Source organism: Danio rerio, chromosome 23 (assembly GCF_052040795.2).
Source record: "Danio rerio strain M-AB ecotype USA chromosome 23, GRCz13ab, whole genome shotgun sequence".
Taxonomy (NCBI): domain Eukaryota; kingdom Metazoa; phylum Chordata; class Actinopteri; order Cypriniformes; family Danionidae; genus Danio; species Danio rerio.
In genome coordinates this window covers 25,497,181-25,524,051 of record NC_141043.1, presented here as the reverse complement: position 1 = coordinate 25,524,051, position 26,871 = coordinate 25,497,181, and the positions used below count along the sequence as shown (strand labels likewise).

Genomic DNA, 26,871 nt, shown 5'->3' with positions numbered 1-26,871 from the left:
AATACAAGCCTCTATGCTAAAACAGACACGGAGAGGACATATAGCCATGGATTTGCACGGGGATACCGACTAAAAGAAGCATTCTCGCTCCACTCCTTTGCCTATGGTTGGTTTTCCGGCGTGTTTCCGTAGCAGGTACGGCCAGAAATTGCTATGGTTTTAAACATTTACTTGTCTTTTTTCTTATGTGTGTTCACATGCAAACAGTCACGTTTGCTAAGCGTTTGTAATGTAAACACTCTGTCGATAAGCTAACTCAACAAACCGAAGCATAAATGCGGGTATAAATATAACCATGCTAGTTTGCCGCTCGTTTGCTAATGCGTCCAAGTGTGAAAATTAAATGTAGTATTTACATACGTTACCAAACAGCGACTGCTTTCTGCGTTTACAATAGGGTTTTAAATTAATTCCCTTAACTAACGTTAAGTGTCTTGTGTCTACACTCTGTGCGTTAGTTATCAAATATCATAAATGAGACCGTGTTAGGTGATTTGTGTTTGTCTTTGGTTAACGCTACATTTTAATCTCTCTGTAAAAGGCCAGGTAACATTTACGTTTGTCGCGTTGCTAACGTTAGTCACCACTGTAGATAAATGTAGTAATTAACGTTAGTTTAGTGCTTTTACATGGAAATTGTGCTTAAACTGCAGCCGTTTAGTTTAACTTACCGACAGTAACGCTAAAAGAGCGATGTTTGGCCCAGACAATGCTAGAGAGACGGTTTACTTACTTTCGTTTTAACGTGTTGGAGTGCTAGATAACTCCATTTGGATTGAATACTCTTGTGTACGTTATTTGTACGTAAATGAGTGAATATAAATGATATTTATACTGTCCGTGTAAAAGTTATTGTCGGTTTTCTGATTTATCGGCGTCCTAAGTGTACTCTCCTTTAGTATAGCAACACTGTACTGTTTCTTATCGTAGTGTTTGGACTTTTTTCTGTCTGAAGGGAGGTTGTCATTTTTGTAAATAGAAGGCAAGAGATTTTATGTGCAGTTTTACCTGTGCCTTTGAAATTCACCGTTTGTGTGTTAACTGGCGCCAGGATCTCTTCGAACTGGGTTCTCTCTCCAGTGAGCGGGAGACGTAAAAACCAGAGTGGAATTGGAGCAGAGTGACTTCATAATGCTTTGTGGGGAAGGGAACTCTCTGGCGCTCCGTTCCATTTAAACGCTACTCCAGATCAGCCTTTGATCCATGTTGCTTGGTAATAGCTTAAAGTACTATTAAACTAACTCAAAATTGAAATGGTTTTTTCTTTTTCTTTTCTTTTTTTTGTAACCATCAATAAGTTAAGGTTTTACATATACTATTGTGTTCAGAAACATTTGCAACTTGTAGGCCTTGTAGATATAACCACTCACCCTTTCATTTCTTTAGTCATTCCCACCACTGTCCACTTCAACTAATCAGGACATTTTAAATTCAGAAAAAATATCTATCTCTCTCTCTATCTATCTTGGACTTGACATGCACTGTTTACATAGACATCAGTAATCAAATTATTTTCCTTAATCTGAGTAAGAAAATGACTGTTTGCATGGACGCCTGTAATTAAATTATTTACCTTAGTCTGAATAAGACAATAATATGGTTAAGGTGTTTACATGAGTTGCATTTTAAATGTTCTTTTCATGCTCCCGTTTTACATGTTATAGCACAATTCGGTTAACATCATTTCATCAAAACACTATCCACATTTCCTCTGGAGTTTCATGTAATTTCGGATGGTTAATTTTTAATTAGTCAACTTTTTCAGTTTGGCACTTTCTCTTTTGTGCAGGAACAAAAAGCAACTCCTGTAAACACCTTAATCATTGTCTGATTCAAATAAAAGAAAATAATTTGATTTCTGTTCATGCAAACGTAATAATTTACCAGTGTTGTTAGTTGTAGCTTTGGCTCAATGGCTACTTGCCATTTACAATGATGCCATTTCAGCTGAAATTGTCAACATCTCGAACAAACCAGTGCTTTCCAAGGCACTTCAGTGGACCGTTAGTGCTTTTGTTTCTAGATGAACTATTGTCATTAGTGAAGGATCTTAAAGCCATTTACTTATAAAAATGATTTATTTTTAAACCTAAGCCAGTGAGTATAAAGCTAAAAGGAGTTGTTAGGCACAATGTTGATCAGCGCTTGCTTACGGTTTAAAATGTATTAATTATTTTTTTTATTTACACCGTTTAATCCAATGTTGTCCTAAAACCAAAAAAGTGTTTAGCCATGTTTGTCTCAAGACAACTTTAAACTTTGAGCCGTTAAACAGTAGTCAAAACCAAACTGCAAGCACTATAGCGCGGGTTCACCTAGAAGAAACTTATTACACAGCAACTCGATGAATAGACAGAACCATGCCTTAAGTACTGTACAGAAGTTTTTATAATATATTTTTTATGTACTTTGGAAACTGGTCTTCTACTCGGATGTGCTTTTAATGAATCTCTTGCATGAGAAGACTTTCTTTGAGTGCAAGCATGGGTTACTCTTACTACTATAAATGATGGTTTTAATTATGGAACTGCAGCAACATGCAGCAGAGTAATACAGAATGAGGTCACAGGTGTACGTTTTGGAGTAACTTACTAAAATTTTGAACATGGCACAGCCAATCAGATTTAAGACTGACTTTATTTAAAAGAACAAATATTCATGTAAATCACCTATATAATCAAACCCCGTCATTACAAATATGATGTTGCCACAGCTTTATTGCTGCAAATTGAACTTTAGTTTAGTAAATATTTTGGTGGAAACTGTGGTTGATGGTAGCTTGTTTTTAAGGGATTTCTCATCAAGGTTCTGAGACAACCCACACACATTAACTAGACAAGACATTAGCTAACTGTTCAAATTCATTTGATTTCAGATGATTCATTTAAGGCAGATAAATCTTGCCTTTTGTGTTTGTAGGAACCGTACGGCAGATTTTTCTAGTCTGGGGAGGGTGTTAACTGTCTGTACTGAACTGAATCCCCCAGACTGAACACAGATGTTGTAGGTTTGTGTAACAGGTAACCTCTTCCTCGCAATAGAGGATATCCTACACAACTGACCTGGATTACAGGAATGCCAGTGTTATAATTTATTAAACTCTGATTTACTCTCCTACCCAGTCACAGTGTTTGTCTGGCATGGGACAATGTTAACATGGAATGGCCTAGATTTCTGTATTTTAGGATATTAAATTATTTAACTCGTTTTTTCGCTTGTGGTTCTTAGGGATGCACTGAAATTTGTAGCATATATGTTTTTATTTATAAAATATTTTAAAAATTACCGTTTCATTTAAACTTGTTTAGTGTAAAAAAAAAAAGTGTTGTCACTTTTTTTTTTTCCAAATGAAGGTATCTTAAATTAGTAAAACTTTGAATTTGAAAACTTACAAAAGACTAGAGTAAATTGCTGTTCTTTTGAATCTAAATTGATATGAAAACAGCATTATTAAACTACTATAAGAACTCATTACAATAGTAACTGTGTTCTCAGTTGTCCTACATTTGTTAATATAGTTTTTAATTTGTCGTTTGCTTTAAACATGTCAGTTAAGGCATTATTACCTTTTATGCATTAATGTCAATGTTGTTTGTACAGTTCAAGACCTTTTTTTTTTTTTTTTTTTTTTTTTTTTTTTTTTTTTTTTAACTTCATTTGACCCGTTACCCTCAGAGGTCAATTGGTTGCTGTGTCTGCTGAAATTAAGGGCGTACTCGCACTATGTACAGTAGCCTTGAACCAGGCCAAAGCATGCTTGTCCCCCCTACAGTCTCCCCCGACGGCCCTCAATTGCATTACATTCGGGCCTGGGCACGATTACATCATCGATGCTGCGCTGTTCAGTAGAGGTGTAAACCTATACTGGTCTCACGGTTCGGTTACGATTATCATGCTTTCTGTTCAATTCGATATTTCGGTGCATCACGGTGCATTGACGATGCTTTCCATATACAGTGTTATATTTTAGAGGAGAGGCTATAACAAGCTGTCTGTAAACACACAGAGACACAGCACCACACTGTCTCTCATTCAAACACAAACAGACAGCACCAAAGAAACAAACACGCACACGCACACACACTTGAGCCTCGCAACAGGGAGAGCTCGTGAAGAGCGGAGCAGAAAAACGGGAAAAAAAAAAACGAAAAAAATAAGCACTTTTCCAACGGTCCCTTGCTGAGAGCTCCTCTCAGCGTGAGCTATCCCGGCTAAACACATATTGCGAGGGCTTAAACGGAGCAGTGCTCGTAGTGTGGAGCGAAAAAAAAGAAAGACAGCTGTGAAACATAACCAGCTTTGTCTTTTTGTAGGAAACACACTTTAGATCTTTGTAGGGTAAGAGGTTTTTGAGTTATTGCCGTCTGTAACTAAATGTGTGTCAAGAATATCGAAAACAAAACCGACTGAACCGCGCTCATTTCTGGCGCCCTCCTGGATATACAGCACCCTTGAATTTGCCTATGGTGCCTATGCCACGGGCCGGCCCTGCGTTGGCTGAGTGTTGTAAATACTTGCGCTCACCTCCCTCGCGACAGAGCATAGGAGATAAATGACGTCAGTACACAATAACCGTTTATGATTATTACTGAACCAATACCAAATTTTCCGCGTCTGCATCGCGGTTCACCAAAGAAACAATTTTGACACCCCTACTGTTCAGTAAGCGCTTCGCTCAGCACCGTGGGGATTTCTTCAGTTATCGTTTAAGTCGTTTTATAAGCAGTGACGTGCAGTCAAATATTTCACCAAAATGATTTCACATAATCAAAGTCCTCGTGCTGCAGGAATTATGAGGTTTGCTGAAGGTGCGCAGCTGTCATGCAATGAGGGGTTTGGGTCTTTAATAAAGTACGACAGTTTTTGCATTCACTTTATAGTAAGAATGATTAATAAATCCGAATGAAACGGTCTCTTAACAGTCATGTCTCTTTTTCAGTTTCGGGCTTAGGTGTGTTTTGCACCCCCACATAAGGGTATTACGCCAAAGCCCAAGTGAACCGAGCTCAGGCACACCTCTTACAACCGGGCCAGGGCTGGCCAAGTGAATCTTGCCTGAGCCCGATTCAGTGCGCTTGCACTTCTCAAACGATCCGGGAAACGGGCCTCAGCACGGTTCGGATAACATGGTGTGAGTATGTCCTAAAGCTAAAGTTATGCAAGATTGTCACTTCAACTGCTCTGATCTTTATTTCTGAAACTTCAACCATGCATTCATTTCAACAAGCCATCATCCCTGTAGATCACATGTGTCCAACTCAGGGCCTACTCTCATTATGCCATCCGTACCGTGCCCAGGCCCGTTTCCCGGATCGTTTGAGAAGTGTGAGTGCTCTGTATCGGGCTCAAGCACGGTTCACTTGGCCGGCCCTGGCCCGGTTGTAAGAGGTGTGCCTGAGCACGGTTCACTTGGGCTTTGGCGCGGTACACTTGTAGTGTGAGTGCAAAACGCACCAAAGCCCGAAACTGAAAGCGAGACGTGACTTTTAAGGGGCTGTTTCATATGGATTAATTAATCATTCTTACTGTTCAGTAAACTCAAACTGCCGTAGATTATTAAAGACTCAAACTCCTCACTGCACGACAGCTGCGCACCTTCAGCAGACCGCCTCATTCATGCAGCGCGAGAGCTTTGACTGTTTATGAGCATCAAATGTGGCTGATCTGCTTGGCAAATATCTGACTGCGTGTCACCGCATCCCTAAGGACCGTTTGGCGAAATATTTGACTGCATGTCACTGCATATCGAACGACTGAAATTATATAACTAGAGAAATCTCCACTGTGCTGCTGAGTTAGAGCGCTTCTCACTGAACAGCGCAGCAGTGATGACGTAAGCGTACCGAGACCTGATTGTGGTGTGATTGCGGGCCATCGGGGGAGACGGGAGACGGGAGGGGGGACAAGCGTGTTTTGGCCCGGTTCGAGGCAACTGTACCTAGTGTGAGTACGGCCTCAATTCCTGGAGGGACGAATCTCTGCACAGTTTAGTTCCATTCGTAATTTAAACACCTGACTAAACAATTTAGTCCTTCAGTCTAGTTTGATACCTACAAATAGGTGTGTTAAGGCAGGGCTACAACTAAACTATGCAGGCCTACGGCCTCCAGGACCGAAGTTTGACACCCCTGCTGTAGATGCGTCTCTTCGTGGTGAAGATCACCACTTCCCTACTGAATATACTAGGTGAAAACAGTGTGTTGCAAGTTATGTTTGAATTTACAAGCTACAAAAGATTTGTAAATGGTAGTGAATCAACAGATTACACCATGCGTTCATGTTAAAGTACATATTAAAATTCTTAACTTGCCCTGAGACTGTTTGAATGGCTTTTGCTCGTTTTTGCAACCTGTAACCCCCCAGTATTTTGATTAAACGAGCCTCATTGACCTGTATTGTGAACTGCATGATCTGTTGATCCATTGGCTTTATTACATGGAGCGTTTAATTTGATTATGCAACTTTGCTAATTTGGTAAGAAAACAACTCATTAGACTAACAGCACAACAGGTCTTGACACACAGCCATTTCTGTAAATTAGGGGATGCTGAGCTGTTCTAAGTCTATTTTTAGTTCTGTGTAGTTTCGTCTCTGATAACTGGTGCAGTTGTGGGGGTGTGATTCATGTTTTGAGATTTCAGAAGTCATTCAGATCAGTTTCTCATGAGCATGTGCAGTCATTGCTCATGAATTAATGGTTTGACATTTAATCTTCATATGTAGTGTCATTGGTTTTGCTACAGTTTTGGGCAGGGTTTCACTAAACTTGCATGAAGTTTCTCTCTTGTGCTGTTATCTTTTTCTTGTAATGTACATTTAGCTCTGTGGTATATTTGTCATGTTTATTCCTTTGGAGTAGTTCAAAAATACTGATTTGCTGTTATAAGTGGGGAACACAGAACTGTTAGACAGGAGGCCACCCTTGCAATCATCATGGCAGATACAGCGTAACTTTTGGCCTACCCGTAGACCTGTTTTTCAGATTGCTTTGTGCTGTATATGCTGTTAACATTTTCCTGTCTACTGAGGTTCTGGCAAACTGCAGCAAATTTACAGCAAAAATACTACATTTACGCCACCATTTTACTCTCTGTATGCATTTACAGTATTGTTTATCTGTTTACTTTAAATGCAGTCATTTTCACAATGCAACTTTAAAATAAATTAACACACCAAAATACAGTTTATATTACAGTTAAATACTGCATCGTTTACAAAAAAAGTCATTAACAGTGTTTTTGTAGAGGGGTGTTTTCTGTTGGAGGATGAAACAGTTTGTCACTATCATGATGGCACCTGCTGTGCCTCTGCCTAGAGCTGTATAACTAGTCTAGTGGGTGAGTGCTGGGTTAGTGAACTGCTGTTCTCTCATAACTGCCGTGATAGAGCTGCCAGCCCACAGAACCTTGTCAAACAACTGAACAATTTTGATTACTTGAATCCAGGGTGAGTCCAGGATCATGAAGGGAGTGTCTGCATAAAGGCCTCTTTCAATACAAATCAAAGCTTGTGTGCTTGTCCTCAGACTTATGAGCAACAGTGAGAATGATGTTTTGTCATTCTATATCTTTAAAAACCTGTTCTTCCAAAAAGGAGACATTAGAGCAATCACCCCAATAGCTGGTGCAATTATGAAGCCATAATTGTCAGCAGTGTGTTTGCAATTAAGCTTGTGTAACTCCATTATCTTATATGCAGTTTAGTTGACAACTTGGACCTGGTATAGCTATTTTTATTTATTTATTTATTTATTTATTTATTTTTTATTTTTTTTTAAAACCTAACTCAAAATTGACGTCACCACTATTAAAACATTTATTAAACATGTTGTGCTGGTGGAAAATCTCTTCACATTCCAAAAGTAATGATTAAATTATCTAAATGTATCTTTGTATTCTGGGTAAGTCATAAGACTAAACTTTTATCCAGTTAAAATTCTATAAAGGTGCCAAAAGTGATCTGCCAAAATGCTATCCGTTAGCATAATAGGTTTGAAAACACTCTCAAAGCTATTATGCTAACGAAAAGCATTTTGGCAGATCCCTTTTAAAGCAGGGGTGCTCAATCCTGTTCCCGGAGATCTACCCTCCTGCAGATTTCAGTTGTTACCCATATCAAACACACCTAAACAAATTAATTAGGACCTGAACACCACTTGATAATTACAGGCAGGTGTGTTTGATATGGGTAGCAACTGAAATCTGCAGGAAGGTAGATCTCCAGGAACAGGATTGAGCACCCCTGCTTTAAAGAAACCTGAAAAGTAACTGATTTTTATAAACTCATTCTAGGGATGGGAAGATTAATCTATGTATCGATACGCGGCCATGCGCGTGCATGATGCGAGTGCATCGGTTGAGCAGCAGAGGATGAATGAAATTTTGGAAGCAAATCGAGATGCATCGGTTTTTGCGAGATGCATCGGTTTTTCCAAGATACAGCTTATATTTTTTAATATAGAATGTATTTTTTATTTATTAACAAGTGTTGTCAACCTGTTTTTGGCGCATTTATTTAAACGACCTACATAAAGTAAGCCTTAGCAACGGATTTGCGGATGTGTACACTTACACTACAACTCGGTGTATCAGGTGTGCGGATGAAGCGAGTGGTGCACCCTCAGAAAGCGCGAGAAGCAAAACAAACATTTTATTCCCCACTGAGTTTTAAATCTAAAGTATGGCAACATTATGGATTTAAGGATGGACGACATGACAGGACAGATGCAATTTGCAAAATGTGCCGCGCATCTGTAAAATACGGGGGTAGTACGACTAATCTGAAATCTCACTCGAAGCGGCGCCACGGTGTTGTTGTGAAAGCATCTTCCAGTGTTCCTGCATCCCCGGCTTCCTGCACTGCTTCAACTGTAGCTACCAGCTCCAAAAGTGGTGAGAAAAGCATTGCAAGTTTTTTTCCATGCGCAACAGTTTTGTGCGCTCTATGCCAATAACGGATGTTATTGCATTGTTCATCTGCAAATATATTCAGCCTAGTGTCACGGAGAACGAAGGTTTTAAACCTCCTACTGTTAATTTTTATTTAATTATAATAATATTAATAGTAATAATGATGATAAAAATAATGGGTGTCACGGTGGCACAGTGGGTAGTTTGACCACCTCACAGCAAGAAGATTGCTGGTTTGTTATATTTTTATTAGCCTGTTTACAGTGACAGTGATGTTTCAAAGCAGCATAACACTGCTAGTTCACGACCTTAAGTTTTGAATATTCAGTGGCAAAATATATCTTTGTAAAACTTGTTTTCATAGTTGAAAAGTTAAATCACAATTCTTGTTGTGCAATGCTAAACCTTTGTTGAAAGAGTGCAAATATTTATATTTTAATATATATTGCACTTATACATTCTGTTTATCTTGAAAATACTTAAATTATATGTGCTATATGTTCTAAAATGGCCCTCTACTGTAAACTGACACTCTGGCTCTGAGAGAAAAGCCAGTTTGTAAAAAAAGTCTTGGTTTTGCTTGGTTAATAAATAATCAAACTTATTTAATGGCACAGCATCCTCTTTCACATGATCTCATAAACTTGATCTAATTAGTTAGTGCTGAATTATCGCATTGTATCGTGATATGGGTGTGAATCGTATCGTGTTGCATCGCAATATGTCACAAATGTATCGCTAATATATCGGATCATATTCTTTGTATCGAGATGCGTATCGAATCGGCATTATAGCTTAGATGCGCAACCCTAACTCATTCTAAACTCATCTATAAACAGTAAGTTGTGTAATCAAGTCAGGTCGGGCTGGCTGTAGGTTTGGAGTTGTTGTTTTTTTTCTATACACATTTTGTCAGTAAAGCCAATTGGTAAACCTTCAGCATGTGGATTTTAGCATGCTGCACATGAAATATGGTAAACGTGGTTTATTCAACTCGCTTTATAACTTCAGTTGAGTATTTGAAATGAATCTTTCTGTAAGTTGATTCCACAGTCATTAGTCATGCTTGGGGCCAGACGGAATCTGCGGATGTTTTTTGCTATTTCTGTGGCGAATTTTGGTAAAAATCTTTGGATTTCTGCCGAATTATTTCGGGAGTATTATAACTGAAACCTTAATGTGTGAAATAACAAAAATATCTTTTAATGTTTAAAATCCAACTAGATTCACTTTATTTGGTAAACCAAAGCAAGTCTCAAATAATATCTACTAAAATACATTGTACATAAATCAGATAAACACTTTCATATTAGTCAATATTACTGTAATTTATAAACTTAATAAATATAGATTTACACGTTTACTCAAGTGGATAAACAGAATTAACGATGAGCTAAAAATCAGCAAAATTCTGCGCGTGCAGATTCTGTGTTGGCCTAATGCTGCATTGATGAATGCAGTTCAGACTTGGGTATTCAGCAACAGCTATGGGGATTTCCTGAGTTTCATCAGTTATTTAGAGTTTCGTATGAGCACCCTATTTGGTATTTGGAGGAGATTCAATTATTTTTAAATGTTTTATTTTATTTTTTTTTTAAATGGACTTTGAATGCAATGTTGTTAAAGATTTACTGTCCTTTTATTAGTGCAGCTAAAGGGAGGTAGTAATTATAGATGGTTTTTTTATTTAAATGTGTAAATTATTTATTAAAACAATTTTATTTTTGTTTTGTTTTTTTTTGTTTTTAAAGTATAGAAAAGGTTTGACTGAAGAGTAGAAGGAGAGCGAATGAGAGAGGGGTACTCTTTTTGGGACATGACCCAAACTGAACTCGGACCCTGATCCTCGTGATCCCAACAGTTTCTTGTATGTCAAGAACAGGGTGTTATCCTCTGTCTCTGCTCCTACATTGTTTGATTAAAAAAAATTATTTCTGCCTTTTTAACCGTTGTGTTGGTGTACCCACTTCAGATGCAGCCTTTGTACTGGTTTGTGTAGTGTAAATAATTTGAAGCAAAGTTTATCTGAGGATAATTTATTTTTTATTTATTTTTTTGTTTTAATTTGAGTTTCTCACGTGAGCTTTCTTTGCATTTCTTTAATCATGTTATGTTAAAGTGCCATTTGTCTGTCATTTTTATCCCGTTTGCCCACTGAATAGAGCTTCTGTGTGACATTTGGGTTGACACCATGATTTGTCGTCATCTACTTTCTCGGTCCTGCTTTGCCCCTCAATCACAGCTGCCTGCCAGATGCCTCAGTTTTGTGATTTTTAAACCTGTCGAAGATAATGTCTGCATTTCAGAGTGGAGTCCATTTTCATTTTGCTAATACTTTTTCTGCACATTTTGAGGAGGAAAAAATTATCTGGCATGAGTGTCAACTAGTATAGATGGAATATTTGGTTTATTATATTCAAATTATGTTTATATAATATTCAAATTAAATAAACAACATATATATATATATATATATATATATATATATATATATATATATATATATATATATATATATATATATATATATATATATATATATATATATATATATATATATATATAAATATAAATAAGATTTATATAGCAAACTATAGCATGTTAAAAAAATTAAATAGCTTAATGTTGGTATTTTATGGCATGCTGCTAATATTTAGTCTTTATTTTTATTTATTTATTTTTTAGGTTTAGAATTCTTTTCAGTATCTATTTTAAAAATGAAATCCTTGTCAGTCAGACCTAGTCATGATGTTCGCCAAGCTGGCACATTCAACTGAGCGGTCCTAATGAGACGTTATCAAATGTTACTGTTCTGTTTTAATGATTGAAACCACCCAATCAAACAAGTTACAGCCTGAAACCAGAAACTTGGAGCCATTTTTGTTCTAGGAACACCATTTGTGGGAACTAAATGATCTCCTGGTACAGAGCAGGGTTTAGTCAAGAACAAACTAAGGCATCGAACACAAAAGAAGATATTTTTAGGAATGCTGGTTGATGGAACCCATCGACTTCCATGGTCAGAGTAAAATAAAAATATGGATGTCATTGGGTCACAGCAACCAGCATTAATAAAAATATCATCTTTTGTTCAGTAGAATATATAATTTTTTTTTTTTTACAAGTGAATTTGGAGTAAAAAGGTATGGTTGAAAACTGCCATTTTAAAGTGTTACAAGACACGTTTGGTGTTAGCAGCATTCATGATGTCCTCCTCTACAATTGTGAGGCTTTTTCTCAGCCTCAATGAAATTCAGAATTGCTTTTATTATTATTATTATTATTATTATTATTATTATTATTATTATTATTATTATTATTATTGTTGTCTTCATGAAAGAAGGTCACTGGTTTTAGCCCTGGCTAGGTCAATTGGCAATTCTGTGTGTTTGCATGTTCTCCCTGTGTTCGAGTGGGTTTCTTCTAGGGGCTCTGGTTTGCCCTACAAGTCCAAAGACATGCGTGGTAGGTGAAATTGTGTTATCTAAAATGGCTTTGGTTTATGTATGGGTGTTTCCTAGGGATGGGTTGCAACTGGAAGGGCATCCGCTGCATAAAACGTATGCTGGATAAGTTGGTGGTTCATTCCACTGTGGTGACCCCTGATTAATAATTAAAAAACGGACTAAGAAAATGAATGGAAGCATGACACCATGAACTACTGGCCTACTTGCCTAATTTGATTATTCCTGGCAGTATGAGTTCAACTAGCAACATGGTCTGGGGGAAATAGGTTCTTGGGAAATTGGGCCTAGTGGCTGATTCCTGTAACAGAATTCCTTACTATCGGTTTTATAAATAATTGATTTGTTAAACGTGGAAAAGGAAAAACCCCACCACTTTTCCTTAGACCCAGCAAATCCCCCAGAACTTCCAGCTGCATTTCAATCAGCTTTATGCTGAAGGGGGTCTGCAAAGCCTCTTCTCTTAAACACCAAAAATAAGAATGCGAGAAAGTAATGGTTTCAACTCCATTGCATAGACTCATCTCAATCAAAATACCAATGTTAGCTGTGAAGACAATCCTACAATTGCCTCCACTTCAGCATGCAATAATGTAACATCTCATTTAAAATTGTTGCTAGGTTTTAACATATCTATAAAAGGCTGTTGGTGTGTGTTGGTGCTTTGCCATGGATTTAATTGCTCCCTGTATAGAGACTGTGCAAATTAACATGTTTCCTAGTTTCTAAAGGTTGGACAGCCATTGAAGACTGTATTGTTTGGCATTCACAAACTTGCCACCCACTTCTTGGTGTTCCTCTGCCTTGGGTAGGCCAGTGGCGGAGAGGCGTGACCCGTTTCAAAGGTTGTTTACTTGTATCAGAGAAAGGGCTAAGATGCTCCTCAATGAACTCTTGTCTACAATTCAATTACCCTTGGGGCCCTTCAGCAGCTCTTTATGAAACTTTTCCAATAGCAGATTTAGTCAATTATGTACAGTATAGAAAGAACTTTTGACTTGTTTTTGAATATTTTTAAAATGTTTGCAGCAGACTGCCCTAATTGATGAATATCATATTTACCAGTGATGTAATTCATTAAGGCAAGAATTGCGTTGGAAACCAGGACACCGGGTGGGGATTTCACACACTGCGCTGGTATGTCTAGTCTCTCTAAGCGCGTCTAATGATTTATTTTTATTTAATTAATTTTTATTTTATTTTTTTTTTACTTCCACTAGCCTCTTTTGCCACTGACCCTGTCTGGTGGAATATTGCTGGCCTGAATTTGTATGTTTTGCTGAAAACCGTTCAGCTCCAGCTTATATATTCTTGAGGCCGGACTTTACTCTTCCTGTTATCTTCAGACTAGACGAGCTTGAAAGAGGAAATGGCCTTTTTTTTTTTTTCTTTTTTTTTTTTCTCTTCCCATCCCTTGTTTCCTATTTTTAAAGGGCATTGTGAAGCAGTCTGCAGGAGCCGGGTGGTTGTGGTGAGGCTAGAGATTTTTATTTCTCCTCTGCCATGTCATGTGATGTAATGGGACGCTGAATGGAGTTGAGGACCAATAAAACTTATTGTAACACATACAAGTGAGGCATTAAGCATGCAACTGACAAAATAATACAGCTGCTGTAGTAAGTCAACTGCTGTCTGAGTGGATTTATTTTGCTGAAGTGTCTTAAGTGCAGACTGAATCAAGATGATCAAATGTGCAACTTGCATGAACACAAACATCCTTTCACAGTTTTTACATTTTATCTTTTGAATGTTTGGTTGAAGTAGTTGTATATTTTAACTTGTATCATATTTAAATTTATCCCTGATCCCACATTTTTCTAGTCGGCCAAAAAAAAGACACGCATGTAATTTGCTTTCCATTTATTACAAAAAACCCCCCCCAAAAAAACAGCACTGCAAGACACTTGTTAAGAAACAGAATTTAGAAACTAATTTTATTTACAATAAAAAGAAATAATCAGTTAAATTAATATTAAATTTAAAAATTCAGTACTGCCAGATTTACTGTTACTACGGTTGCTGATGACGCTAAATGTATAAAACTAACACTTATAATTTGTACAACCCATATTTATTTTTTGTAATTTTGAGTAAATAACGGAATCATTTATTGAATCTCATGTTTCATTGCTTAATTGATAATTTAATTATTCAGTGGCATATTTTTGATGGCTGGTTGTTGCCAGCTATTAGTTAATGTAATAGCTGCCTACAACTTTAGTTTTTGAGCGCTGTTAAATGCAAATGATGGTGGTTTTAATCTTTACCATAAACATCAGTGGTTATATCTAAACTAAAGCATTACCTCAGTGCTTCTGTTTGACTGTTTTGTAACTTCATCACTAACTCAAGACTAAAGACTGAATCTTTCTTAATTTTTTTTTTTTGCCTTTTAAGATTTGAATGCAGTGATTCGAAAGATTAAATGTGTAAATCACCATTTTTATAATTTGTTGCATGGGTGTTGAGATCCCAATCTTTTAATGATTGTGCAGCTTGCATTGAATGCATTAATGCAGGCTAAATGAGCAGTGAACGAAAATACCTTTTTCACCCACCACATCCCACATAACCTTTCACCCCTTTTTTTTTTATCATTCATTATATTTTACAGGAAAGCTTAAATGCTTTTTTGCATGTGATTTGAATGATGCAAGGGGTGATCTCTCTCTAAGAATTGGTTTATATAATATTATTAAAAAAATGTATTAATCCGCAGGCCACTTGTGTTCTGAATCATGGGTTGTGAATTACAAGTAGTATTATTAGTTGCGTTGCATGCTGACCATTAGAAAAATTGACCCCAGTCATTAACTGTATGCCTCTGTGTCTTTAATCTTTCCAGGTGAGCTCAACTAGCTGCTGGTCAGACCTGGTCTCCCAACAACCATTGGCATAAAAACATTGGCCTTGGCCTCTTTCCTACTGGAGGGGCATAGGTGAAGGAGTGGACCCGGACTCCTCTCTTAGTCTGCCATTTTACTTAATTTTGTGTCAAGAGGTGGATTGAGGTGCTAACAAGACCACCCAGAGCATGGGGCAGAAGGTTCCGGGAGGCATAAAGACGGTGGACATGCGGGACCCGGCGTTTCGGCCCCTCAAGCTAGAGCTGCAGGCCCTGGATTACACCAAACCATCCCGCCTGGATATGTTGTTAGACATGCCATCAGCCTCACAGGACATCCAAGTGCAACACTCGTGGAACAACGATGACCGATCGCTCAACATCTTTGTTAAAGAGGACAATAAACTCATATTTCACAGGCACCCTGTAGCACAGAGTACAGATGCCATCCGGGGCCGAGTGGGATACACACGGGGACTGCATGTTTGGGAGATCAGCTGGGCAATGCGCCAGCGGGGCACTCATGCTGTTGTTGGAGTGGCGACAGGTGAAGCCCCATTGCATTCAGTAGGATACACTGCACTTGTAGGAAACAATAGCGAGTCCTGGGGCTGGGACCTAGGACGGAACAAACTCTATCATGATGGTAAAAACCAGCCCAGTAGGACATATCCAGCTTTTCTTGAGCCCGATGAGACGTTTATTGTGCCAGACTCATTTTTGGTGGTCTTGGACATGGATGAGGGGACTTTAAGTTTTATCGTTGATGGACAATATTTAGGGGTTGCTTTTAGAGGACTCAAAGGAAAGAAGCTATACCCTGTAGTGAGCGCTGTGTGGGGACACTGTGAAATCCGAATCCGGTACATCAATGGACTTGATCGTAAGTATCACCATTTTTTTGCCTGTATGTGATCTGTATCTGTTGGTGAGTGACGAATCTAGTAGTCTTTTGAAAAACGAGGTGGTTGTTAAACATTGAAAGTGGCTGGAGATAGTGTGTCTATGAAGGGCTTTGTTACTCCTCCATTAATTATGTGACGCCAGCTCTGTTTACCTGGATAGCAACCGTGACATCATTCATTATCTTGCACATGTCTTGAAAGCTAATCATTAAGCTGGCTGCTTTATTCTGCTCTTTCCTTATGGACCCTTTTCACAAACCATTTAATTTTTTTAAACAGTCATCAGCTTCATAAATCTAAGTTTTTAATAATTAGATTATTAATATTATTTTTAAAACGTTTATGTATTATATCACCAAGAAACTGATTACTGCTTGTTGGTAGTGTTTCTAATGCAGCGTCTATGGGACTGAGGGTAAATTTGACGTTATTCTCTCCTGTGGCTGCTGTCATCAGTCAAATTTTTTTTTTCCTTTTTCTGAAAGTCTTTACAACATTGTGGAATTTTTTTTTTTTTTTCTTCAGCAAATAAGATTGTAAAAATATATTTGTTGTATTTTCCCATTCACTGTGCTTTTAAGCTCTCTCAACTATGACGACTTCCGCTACTGGGAAACCTGGTAATGTGTAAAGGGTCCATTGCATCAAGCAAATTCTGCTTTAGCTGTGGAACTTTCAAAAAAGTATTGTTAATTTAAATATTTTAAGTGCTCCCCTTTCTATTAGTCAGGGCTGGACAATAATTCGATATCGCAGAAAGTTTGTCCTGAAGTGTGCCCTGAATACAGTTGTGAATGAACAAGCTTCCACAAGTAAGAATGCAGATGAAGTAGTTGATGAGAGAGGAAAAACGAATGCAGTGGTGTGGAAGTTGTTCGGCTTTTTAAGTTCTGATAAACTTCGTTTCGATGCTCTGTGAAAATGTGCTGAAGAGAGATGCCGACTATCATCAGGGACGCATCAAATCTGTTACACCCGATAGAACATAGTGAGATTCAGAAGCAATGACAGAAGATAAGGCATCATAAACGTTTAATCCAACCTGATGCCTCACCACCAGCCACCTTCCCGACACAGAAATCAGTGGTGTCAGAAGAGAAGGCTATGAGGTGCCGTGTAGAATTTAAATTAAACTTCACTTAACATGTGCTTGAATGTTCAAAACATGTATGAAACTTGCGCATTTACATATAAACTTGATGCATGCATATTGCATACATCCTCATACACGCACATACATAACTTGATCCTCGCATAAACACCCAAATTAACACTCACACAAACTCGCTGCATATAGCACTCGCGCAAACTTACAAAATGAAATTCACTAACATTTATCAGAAATCTGAATATTGCAGAGCTGATGAAATGGAAAGAATGTGATTAACAGAGGTATTAAATCTGTTCAATATTGAAAATGTGTTGTATAAAATAATATAAAAGATTAGTCTATATAGAAATAGATTTTGTGAAATGTATAACTATTTTGTTAAACCTTTAGTTTTAATTGGGTAATAATAAGGGGTGTAACGATTTATCGTTGTACGATTTATTGCAACTCAAATGTCACTGCATCGTGGGGTTATGACGATTTGATTACGATATGACGTCTGTTTCTCTTATTAGTTGAGCTGTTTGCACGTGAGCTACGTTCCACCTGCTCTTGCACGCGAGTTCAGATTGCAGCAGCAGTAATGTTAGCAGACCAAGATGAGTGGAGTTGAAATAGAGGATGGCCCATCCTCTCTAAATCAGTACAGTCATTGCTTTAGACTCGTCCGCTTTTTGACATGCATACTGGGTCAAACATAGCCTAGGTTTTAAAGTATTCACAGTGATTACATACTTTGCACAGCGACATGGATGCATCCTAATGGTGTTGAAAGAGTCACATACTGTATTTATAACGTACAATTCACCCAAAAATATCATTCTGTATTCATATAATGATGTATTGGTGGCCGCAAAATCACACATGACGTGAGCTGACCATGAGCTGTTACTACAGAGGGCGGACTATGATAGACGCACGTGTGCGTCTGCTTTAGTGAACAGAACCTACAGGTTGTGACTAACAGGTAATAAAGTAGTAAACAACATTCAGTTTGTGGAACAGAGTGATCGTTCAGGAGCCGCGTGGGAAGTATGAACAGCAGTGGAAATGAAACCGATAACGTGTACATTATTTAAATAATCATATCGCATTTTAGAGTTATGATTAAGACGAGCATTAACTCTTGAGTACAGAGGTATACAAAAATGCACGTCAACATGATACACTTGATAGCGCCGACATCAGCGACGCCGAAGAAAAAGTAAACCTGTCTAAATAACCTGTCTAATAATAATTTGCATTTCAGTTTAATTTTCAATTTTTATTCCAAATATCATGATTTGTATCGAATCGTGAACAGTATATCGTGATACACATTATATCGTGAGCTGAGTGTATCGTTACACCCCTAGTAATAATTACATACACAAATATAAATAGACAGATAGAACCCTTAAAGTAGGATCAAGATAAGCAACCAGAACTATGAATATACTCTAATTACTCTTTCTATTGCAAATATTTATGTAGCCTACCTTTTTTTTTTTTTTTTTTTTTTTCTGTTTGTGGATTTTTGTATTTTAATTGTTAAATTATAAACAAAAGTTTCTTTTCACATTGGCAAGCTAACCCCCATGAACTATTTATATATTATGTATATAAATAAATAAGCCGAGTCAGAGTTTTAGTTTTTTGACGGTTCATTTCACATTTCTTGTTTGTAAAGACTAAATGCAAATAAAAACTCTACATTTACTTACATTTATTGTTTTTATAAAAAAAAAAGTTAGGCCTGGTGGTATTATTGACTTTGGATATTTAGTTTGCAAAGATTTAAGTACAGACATCTGTTGTGTGCGTTCTTGGCAGTTTTTTTTCCTGTGTTTTAAGATTGTCCATATCGATATTGAAATTGTCATATCGATTGAAATTAAGAAATATATCGCGATATAAATTTTTGCTATATCATCCAGCCCTACTATTGGTTATTAAATTGAGTTAGCAGTGCAATATTTAATTTTAGATTTATATGAGATTGTCAGTAGGGTTGGGTGATGTTGACCAATTTGACATTGTACGATGTCTAATGTGAAACCTTTACGATGGATGGCCTTGTCGTAGGTGGCGGTGAATTAATAATTTATTAATTCTTAATTTTATTTATTTGAAGCCTGCAGCTCCAACTACCTGACCCACTGGCTCTTTTTTTTTTTACCCATCACCAAATCATAAATAAAGATAAGTTACACACAAATTACCACCTGTCAGTCACTTTCTGCAGGACTCTGGCATAAATAGGCAGAGGGATCTATGTTATAATGGCGTCGACAAACTTGGTTGGTAAAAAAGGTGCACAACCAAAAGGAACCAGTATCACAGGTTTTCGCTAAAATTACACAAGTTTGAAAGCGAAAGATTGAAGCAGTGTCCTGATGCTGTGTGACGTTAACCTGAAAGGTTCTAAGAGTCCTACCAGTTTAATTAAATATCACATTTAACAACTATAGTGAGACTGCTCTCTGCTCTGCTCTGACGTTTTGTTCAAAGCACTGCCTGGAGCTTAGACTGTGTGTGGTCACGTTATGTTTGTTTTCAGCGGAATAGTGTGGACTGAGGGCTGTTCAGAAATGCTAGATAAAACGCCAGTGTGGATGTGGATATTTATGTATTTTTTAAATTCCATTTTAAAACACAAACGATACCCAACCCTAGTTTACACTAACATTTTTTTTTTTTTCGATACCGGTGCTAAATTGATACTTTTAAAACGGTACCGGTGCCTGAAATGATACCTTTTAGCCACAAAATTAATCGACAAAATATACATATATTTTAATCATTATAATTAAACTTATTATTATAAATATATATTTGTATTGTTCAAAGTAAACATCAATTCATATTTTATTTATTTGAATTACAATGTTTCTTTTGATCAATTTTTTGTTAGCATAAATGCAAGATTTGGAAAGGCTGTCATCAAAGTCAGGAAACACCTTTTTTTCTGGGTTTGGGGCTTTTAACTACTTTTACATGGACATCAGTGATCTAATGATTTGCCTTAATTAGAATAAGACAATAATATGATTCAGGTGTTTACATGAATTGCTTTTTGAATGTTACATTCATGATTCCTAGTTGCATGTTATAGCACATAGATTAGTAACATCATTGTCACCAGCCTAACGTTTACTCCGCAGTATGTGTCTGTGGTCCTTTAAGATAATCAAAATGTTTACGTAGACTCGTGATCAGAGTACTGTCTTAATCGTATTAAAATCATAGTATTGGTTTCCATGTAAATGTACTCAGATAATGTGTCAGATGATGTCATAAGCTGTTAAAGACAGTCCATTCCTCACCTTTAGGTTGATTCCATAAGCCCTCACATTTCAAAAGGTGACCTGTTTCTCCCTTACATGCAACTTTTGTAAAACATCTGCTGCATGTTGGAGTTTCAGAATTCTTGCTTGTAAAATATAGCCATACTTTAGAATGCTTCGTTTAAGCAAATCAGATGAACGTGATCATTCACATTGATAAAGTGATTCCCTTGCCGCATGCGCCATACTGCTCGCTTTGCCTTCTGTAAGCTACAATAACAAACATCTGACATCGCTAACATCCGTGTCACTCAAAGCTGTTTATAATTAAATATTTAGAGATGGTGCGACGACGCTTATTTATGTGCCTTTTAATGCACCCCTTTGTCCTTCTTAAGGGCGTCACACAGCGAATGCGCTGCTCAGAGCCGCTGCACAACGCGGACATGACAGTTGGTTGATTTACGTTCTTGTTGCAGCACTGAAATTAGTCACCGAAATTGATATGCTAATTTGATTCGGTGCATACAGGCTTCGGTACCCAACCCTAGTGTAAACTGGGCCTAAGTGTGTATTTTTTTTTTTTTTTGCGAGCAGGTTTGCAATGGTGGTGGGGCAGAGGATCGTGATGTCTGTCAACCATCTGCGATAGACTATGGCGTAGTCTATAGGGTATATGCCGAACTAGTGCTGTTCCCATGCTGAAACTTCCGGTAACCTGTTTGTATGAGTTTTTTTTTTTTTTTTTTCCCCCATTTTAAATGATACCTTAAACAGCATCGATGTTGTAATGTAGTTAAAAACAATCAGTTAAATAGACTCTAACATTCATTTAGTTGCTCAAGTGTAAAACGAGACAAAGCCATTTACACGCTCTCGCCCGTCAGAATCAGTAGGCTAGCACAGAAGCTCCATTTGAATATACTGGGTTAAAATAAATGCTCATATTTTTAAGACATGGCGGGGAAAATGTAATTTAATGCAGTGCTTCTTATACAATCTGAGACCCACATTATGTCGGGTATCACTCAGCCAGTGGAAATCGCTGCTTTTTAAAGAAAACAGACCTTAAGCGTTTTTACAATGGCAAACAGTTCACTGGAAGCACTTAACCCAGGTTACTGGCAAATTAAAAGTCCTATTAGCATGCTTCAGCATATACCCCATTGACCCAACCCTAATTGTCAAGTGTCACTTCTCACTTCACTGCTGCTTTCCTATTGTTATCCATTTAAATGTGCAAGATAAATATTTTTGGATTGGTAGACTATGCAAAAACATATTTAATAGAGTTACAGTGCCTCTCGCCATTAGTGTTGAAATCAAATCAATTGTTTCTAGAATTGGATGCATAAAAAAATCAAGTGTTTCCCTTTTCCTTTTTGACTTGATTTGGTCATTGGTTGACTTAATTAATAATACAATATAATATTTGTTTTTTCCTTTCCCCATTTCCAACTTTTTGTTAATTTTTGTAAATTGATATGAATGGTTATGAATTCTCTCTGACTGCATTTTATCAAAAACAAATTCCTATTTTAAGTTGCATAATTTGTAAAGTTAAAATAAAAAAAAATTCTGAACTTTTCTGTGTTGGCTTTGGGTTAAAATGAATCAAACTGTAGATGTTTGGTTTCTTGCACAAACTGATTATAAAACTGAGGAATAAGTATTATCTCATTTAGTTGCACAGTATGCGTTTGTTTTCGTGAAGGTATCATTATGGATTTAATAAACTTCATTTGATTTGTTGCATTATCCAGCGCTGACTTTTAAATAATACATGGCTACATTGCTGCTGCATACGTTTATTTCGTTTAGTTTTTTTCTTAATGGAAAAGGTCAAGGTTTTTGAAAATTGGCCAATCTTACAAATGGGAACTATCTAGCATGAAATGTCCAACCTCAAATTGTTCAATCTTAAGGTTGTTAAATTTCTGCTATTTATGTGTGTTTCTGCAAATCGGACTCATTTCCTCAACCCTACATGCTGTACTGAGTCAGTTTTGGAGGGCATTCTTGTGATGTTATCATTCTGTGGTCGTATAATGAAAGGATGCAGGTGAAGGCCAGACTTTTACTCATGTCTGGGCTTTTCTGTGACAGCTGTAACCCACCTTACTCTGTGGAAACAGTCTCTGAACCGCTAATGATGTCCTGTCTATAGGAATACATGCTTTATCACCTTGATGCTTTGCATGTCATCAGATGATTGAATCACTATTTCCTGAATGAGCCATGTGTAGCTGTATTTAATGAAGGTCTGACTTTGAGAAGTGTTGATGCAGCCTTAATGCATCAATCCGGGATGCAGGTGTTCCTTTTTTTTTTGTGTGAAAAACTCATCCCGTCTGCCTGTAAGAGAAGGGTAGCCAGAGTATTACTCAGCCTTTGACTTCAAGGTCTTGGCTTCCTTTTGTGTCTGCCTTGTGTCAGCGCTTAAATGCATTCCTTGTCATGCTCTTGGTCAGCAGAGGTATAATTGTACAGTTATTTATCCCTTACATCACTCTGTTTGGTTTCCCCAGTGTCTCGTTTGCAGAAGTGTGCATTTATGAAGTAATCTCAACATCCGAGCAGGTGGTGCTGTGTGGAAACCATTCTGAAATCCAAAGTAGTTGAGGTTGTTATATGGCTGGACTAAAGAGGACCTTCGGGGAAACTTGTGATCCTTTTAGGCCAGGTGCGCACTGTGTGATGATTTTTATTTTGGCCACAGTTTCTACTCCAATGGATTAATCTTGATTCAATTATTGTCAGCTAATCAGTTGTTCACATGCAGTAAGCTGTACGAAGACTTGCGTGGAAATCATACTAAAACATTGCGTACGCACAAAGTTGTAGATGTGCGTACGCTGAAAAAAATTCAGATGTATGAAACGCTGTGTACGCCGAATCCCACGCATATTCTTTGTACATCTGAATGTATGTGAAACTGAGTGCAACATGCACGAGCGCAAAACCCCTCCCTGCCTCCTCCCCCGTATGAATATGCTAATGACTCTACTTTGGCAAAACCCAACGAAAAAGCAATGGCAAAAGCAAGCCAAAAGAGAAACTTTAAACAGAATGTGAACTGGAGGTGCTGCTTTCGGAGGTAGACCGGAGAAAAACGATTTTACTTGCAAGTTTGTCCTCCGGAATTAATAACAAAAGAAAAAAAATTGAGTGGGAGAGTTTAGCTGATGCAGTTAACACAGTTAGGTCTGAACATCGCACTGAGTGAATTAAAAAAGATATAGTGCGACGTAAAGATGTAAAATTTTGTAGTGTCTTTAACAGCCTGAGTGGTGCAGCTCGTTAAATGCGTGTCAATATGTTTTCACACGTTCAGGCATGAACTCTGTTCGAATCAAGCGTCTGAAACTTTCTCTTTTTTTTTTTTTTTTTTTCCCCGCTACATATCAGATTTTGCCTATACTCTTCATCATCATGAGAAAGACAAGTAGGAATGATTAATAAGTCTGCATCATATTTTATTTGCACATTTATTGCATGGAAATGTTTCTGATTCACGTATGCAAGTTCATCCTCAGATGTTGCCTTTATAGCAATGTGCGTGCAGTAGATAGCTACGATTACATTGGGGAAAACTGGCGACCGCTGCAAATTGTGCTTTAATGTTTGGATGGTCAACTGTATGGTATGGAAACCTTGTATACTAGACATGCGGATGAACCCTTCTCATACAGCTGAGAAGACACGCACAAAAAAATGTGCGTACGCCAGCCATGAAGTTGGCGTGGAGCTGCACACATTCCCACATTAATTTCATCGTTAATAAATCCAAACATGAGTGATTCTGAGCGTGAAACCTGGCGTACGCAAAGTTTTGTGTGTACGCAGCGTTGATGCATGAGGCCCCTGGTGTGCTACTTGCTTCATACAGAGAGTGAACCAAAGCGCATTGGTGCCATTATAATGAACCAAATCTTTCTAATAATGTATTAGAATAATGTATTGACATTTTCTTCAATATTGCACGGCATAGAAATCCATGAATTCCTACTGTATTGAAAGATTTCAGCTTTTCTCAATGTTTTCATTTCTATTAGTTGCCCAGTCATAGTCACAGTCATGCCTCGTCAAATAACAAGCCAGTGTGTGTTAATTTTAGTTGTTCAAAAAATAATCAGATGGTGAGTTTCCTTCAATTATTTTCAAAATCAAGAAATGTACCCTTTAAGCAATAATCTCTTGCTTGTAATATGAGAGCATATTTACTGTACAAAACCTGTCAGTGAACTATGAGGCCAAAAAACAATAAAAATCGTTCATTAATTGCAATAGTTAATTTTAAATTAATCTTGATTTTAGGCCAAATTGCCTTGCCCTAATTGGTCATTATATACCATTATACAACCACAATAGATTCAAATCATTTTTAACGCTTGCACAGTCATGGACTTGCACTGTGTCGGTTTTGGGTAAATGAGGATCTCTGATTGTGATCGCTAAAACGTGCTGACTGGGAAAAAAACAACAACAACAAAAAAAAAAAACAGCCTATGCCCAGATCTTAAAGTTTCTGCCATACTTGTGAGCTATAATTTTAAATTTCTGTCTTTTCTCTGTCTCCCTGTAGCTGAACCTCTGCCATTAATGGACCTCTGTAGGCGCTCTGTACGGGTGGCATTGGGAAGAGAACGACTGAGTGAAATCCATGGACTGCCCTTACCAGCCTCCCTAAAGAACTATCTACTCTACCAATGATGATAGTAGTGCCTTTACAAGCATTCAAGGCATAGCAACTGCCTCGGATTCTCTCTGGGATAAATAGTCTTTCTGGCAAGCCTGTTTCATCATAGTTCTTGGTACCAACAATACTGTTTTTACAAATCCAACCAAGGACACCCCATGCTTGATGCTTTCAGGATCAAGCATGGATTCGTCTTTTGCTTCTCTCATGTACTGGAAATCAAACCGGAGGCTTAGGCCAGAATCCTGTGGCAGATTTGAAAACAAGAACCCTTCTTCTCTCTAATCATGGCTTGGTAACTTCAGCTGTTAAAGGCCTTTTTACTTTTTATGATTTTTTTTTTTTTTTTTTTTTTACTCCATCCCCTTTTTTAATGATGTATTGGCATACCTTAAGCTTTCTTGTATCATGTCATTAGCTTGTGGGTCCACAAGGCAACTCTTTGTGGCCAATGCAAAACAAATTCCATCTCAAGACCGTTAAACTTAACAACCAAGTTTTTAAGTTAATATTGACTTTTTATATATTGCGCTTTTTAAATTATCCCATTGCAGTCAGTATACTGTAGTAGCTGAGTCCACTTCAGATCAGTAGCAGCGGTTAGCATTTTAGCTAATGGAAGGCGAGGTCTCCCCCTGCACACTCTTGGCAGGTTAAAAATAGCCTGGTTTTAGCTGTAAGTCTGACCGTCTGGCCTGGAAAAACAGTCGTTGACGTCTGTGAGAGGGGGGGAGTTTAGAGGCTAGCATTCATGGAAACGGCCACTGCTAGTGTGCTATGCTAGCTCTTTAAAACCACTCAACGGGTCCCTCGCCTCTATTCACACTGCAATATCAGAAAGTGCCTGGCTCAAAATACTGATACATTAGGAGAGAGCCATGATTTGAAGTCCTTTTTATAATGAATGAAAGATGTCATCACTGTGAACCTATGTAGCATACGTTGATCAATAAGAGGTTGTACAGCTTGCTTTGTGTAATGGCCCCTAAATCCTGTGAACACCCACATTGGCAATTTAGTTTTTATCTTGAGGACTGTTTTAATCTGTTGATGATTTGGGGAAAGCAGGAATGGAGTAGTGACACTGCTGTGTTGTGCCTTGTCTATGAGTTAATGAGTGAAACGCGGGCAAATGTTGATGCTCTGTTTCTTAAGTCTTGATGCTGAGAAGGTAAGATTGCCAATTGTTTTTTTTCTGTTGTTGTTTTTTTTCCCCCCTCCCTATTCTAGTATTTTTAGATGTGTTAATGTAGTTCATGTTTGGCAGCCATTTTGCTAAGCATGAGGGGGATAGTTTGGTTGCCTGTTTTTAAACCCTTTCTGCCTGGAGACCACCATTCTCTTTGTATTAAGTGATGTAGATAATATTGGTAACTATCTAATAAAGTTTATCATAATTTAAAACATTTTTGGTTTGTTATTTAATTTGCTTATGTAACATTTAAAGGTAATTCGTATAGTTGACATCAGAATTATTAGCCCCCCTTTGATTTAATTTTTCTTTTTAAAATATTTCCCAAATGATGTTTTACAGAGCAAGGCCATTTTCACAGTTTGTCTGATAATATTTAATATTCTGGAGAAAGTCTTGTAATATTTTGGCTAGAATAAAAGCAGTTATAATTTTTTTAAAAACTATTTTAAGGTCAAAATTATTAGCCCCTTTAAGGTA

General features: G+C 37.4%; 1 protein-coding gene across 1 annotated transcript; it reads left to right on the top strand.

The window, feature by feature from the left end:
• spsb1 (splA/ryanodine receptor domain and SOCS box containing 1) lies at nucleotides 1–26,496 on the top strand. The gene is given in 3 exon segments (NM_001025460.1): nucleotides 1–135; nucleotides 15,219–16,101; nucleotides 25,086–26,496. Coding segments are annotated over 2 exon segments (822 nt in total). The 5' UTR covers nucleotides 1–135; nucleotides 15,219–15,407; the 3' UTR covers nucleotides 25,214–26,496.
• Nucleotides 26,497–26,871: the final 375 nt, after the last annotated feature.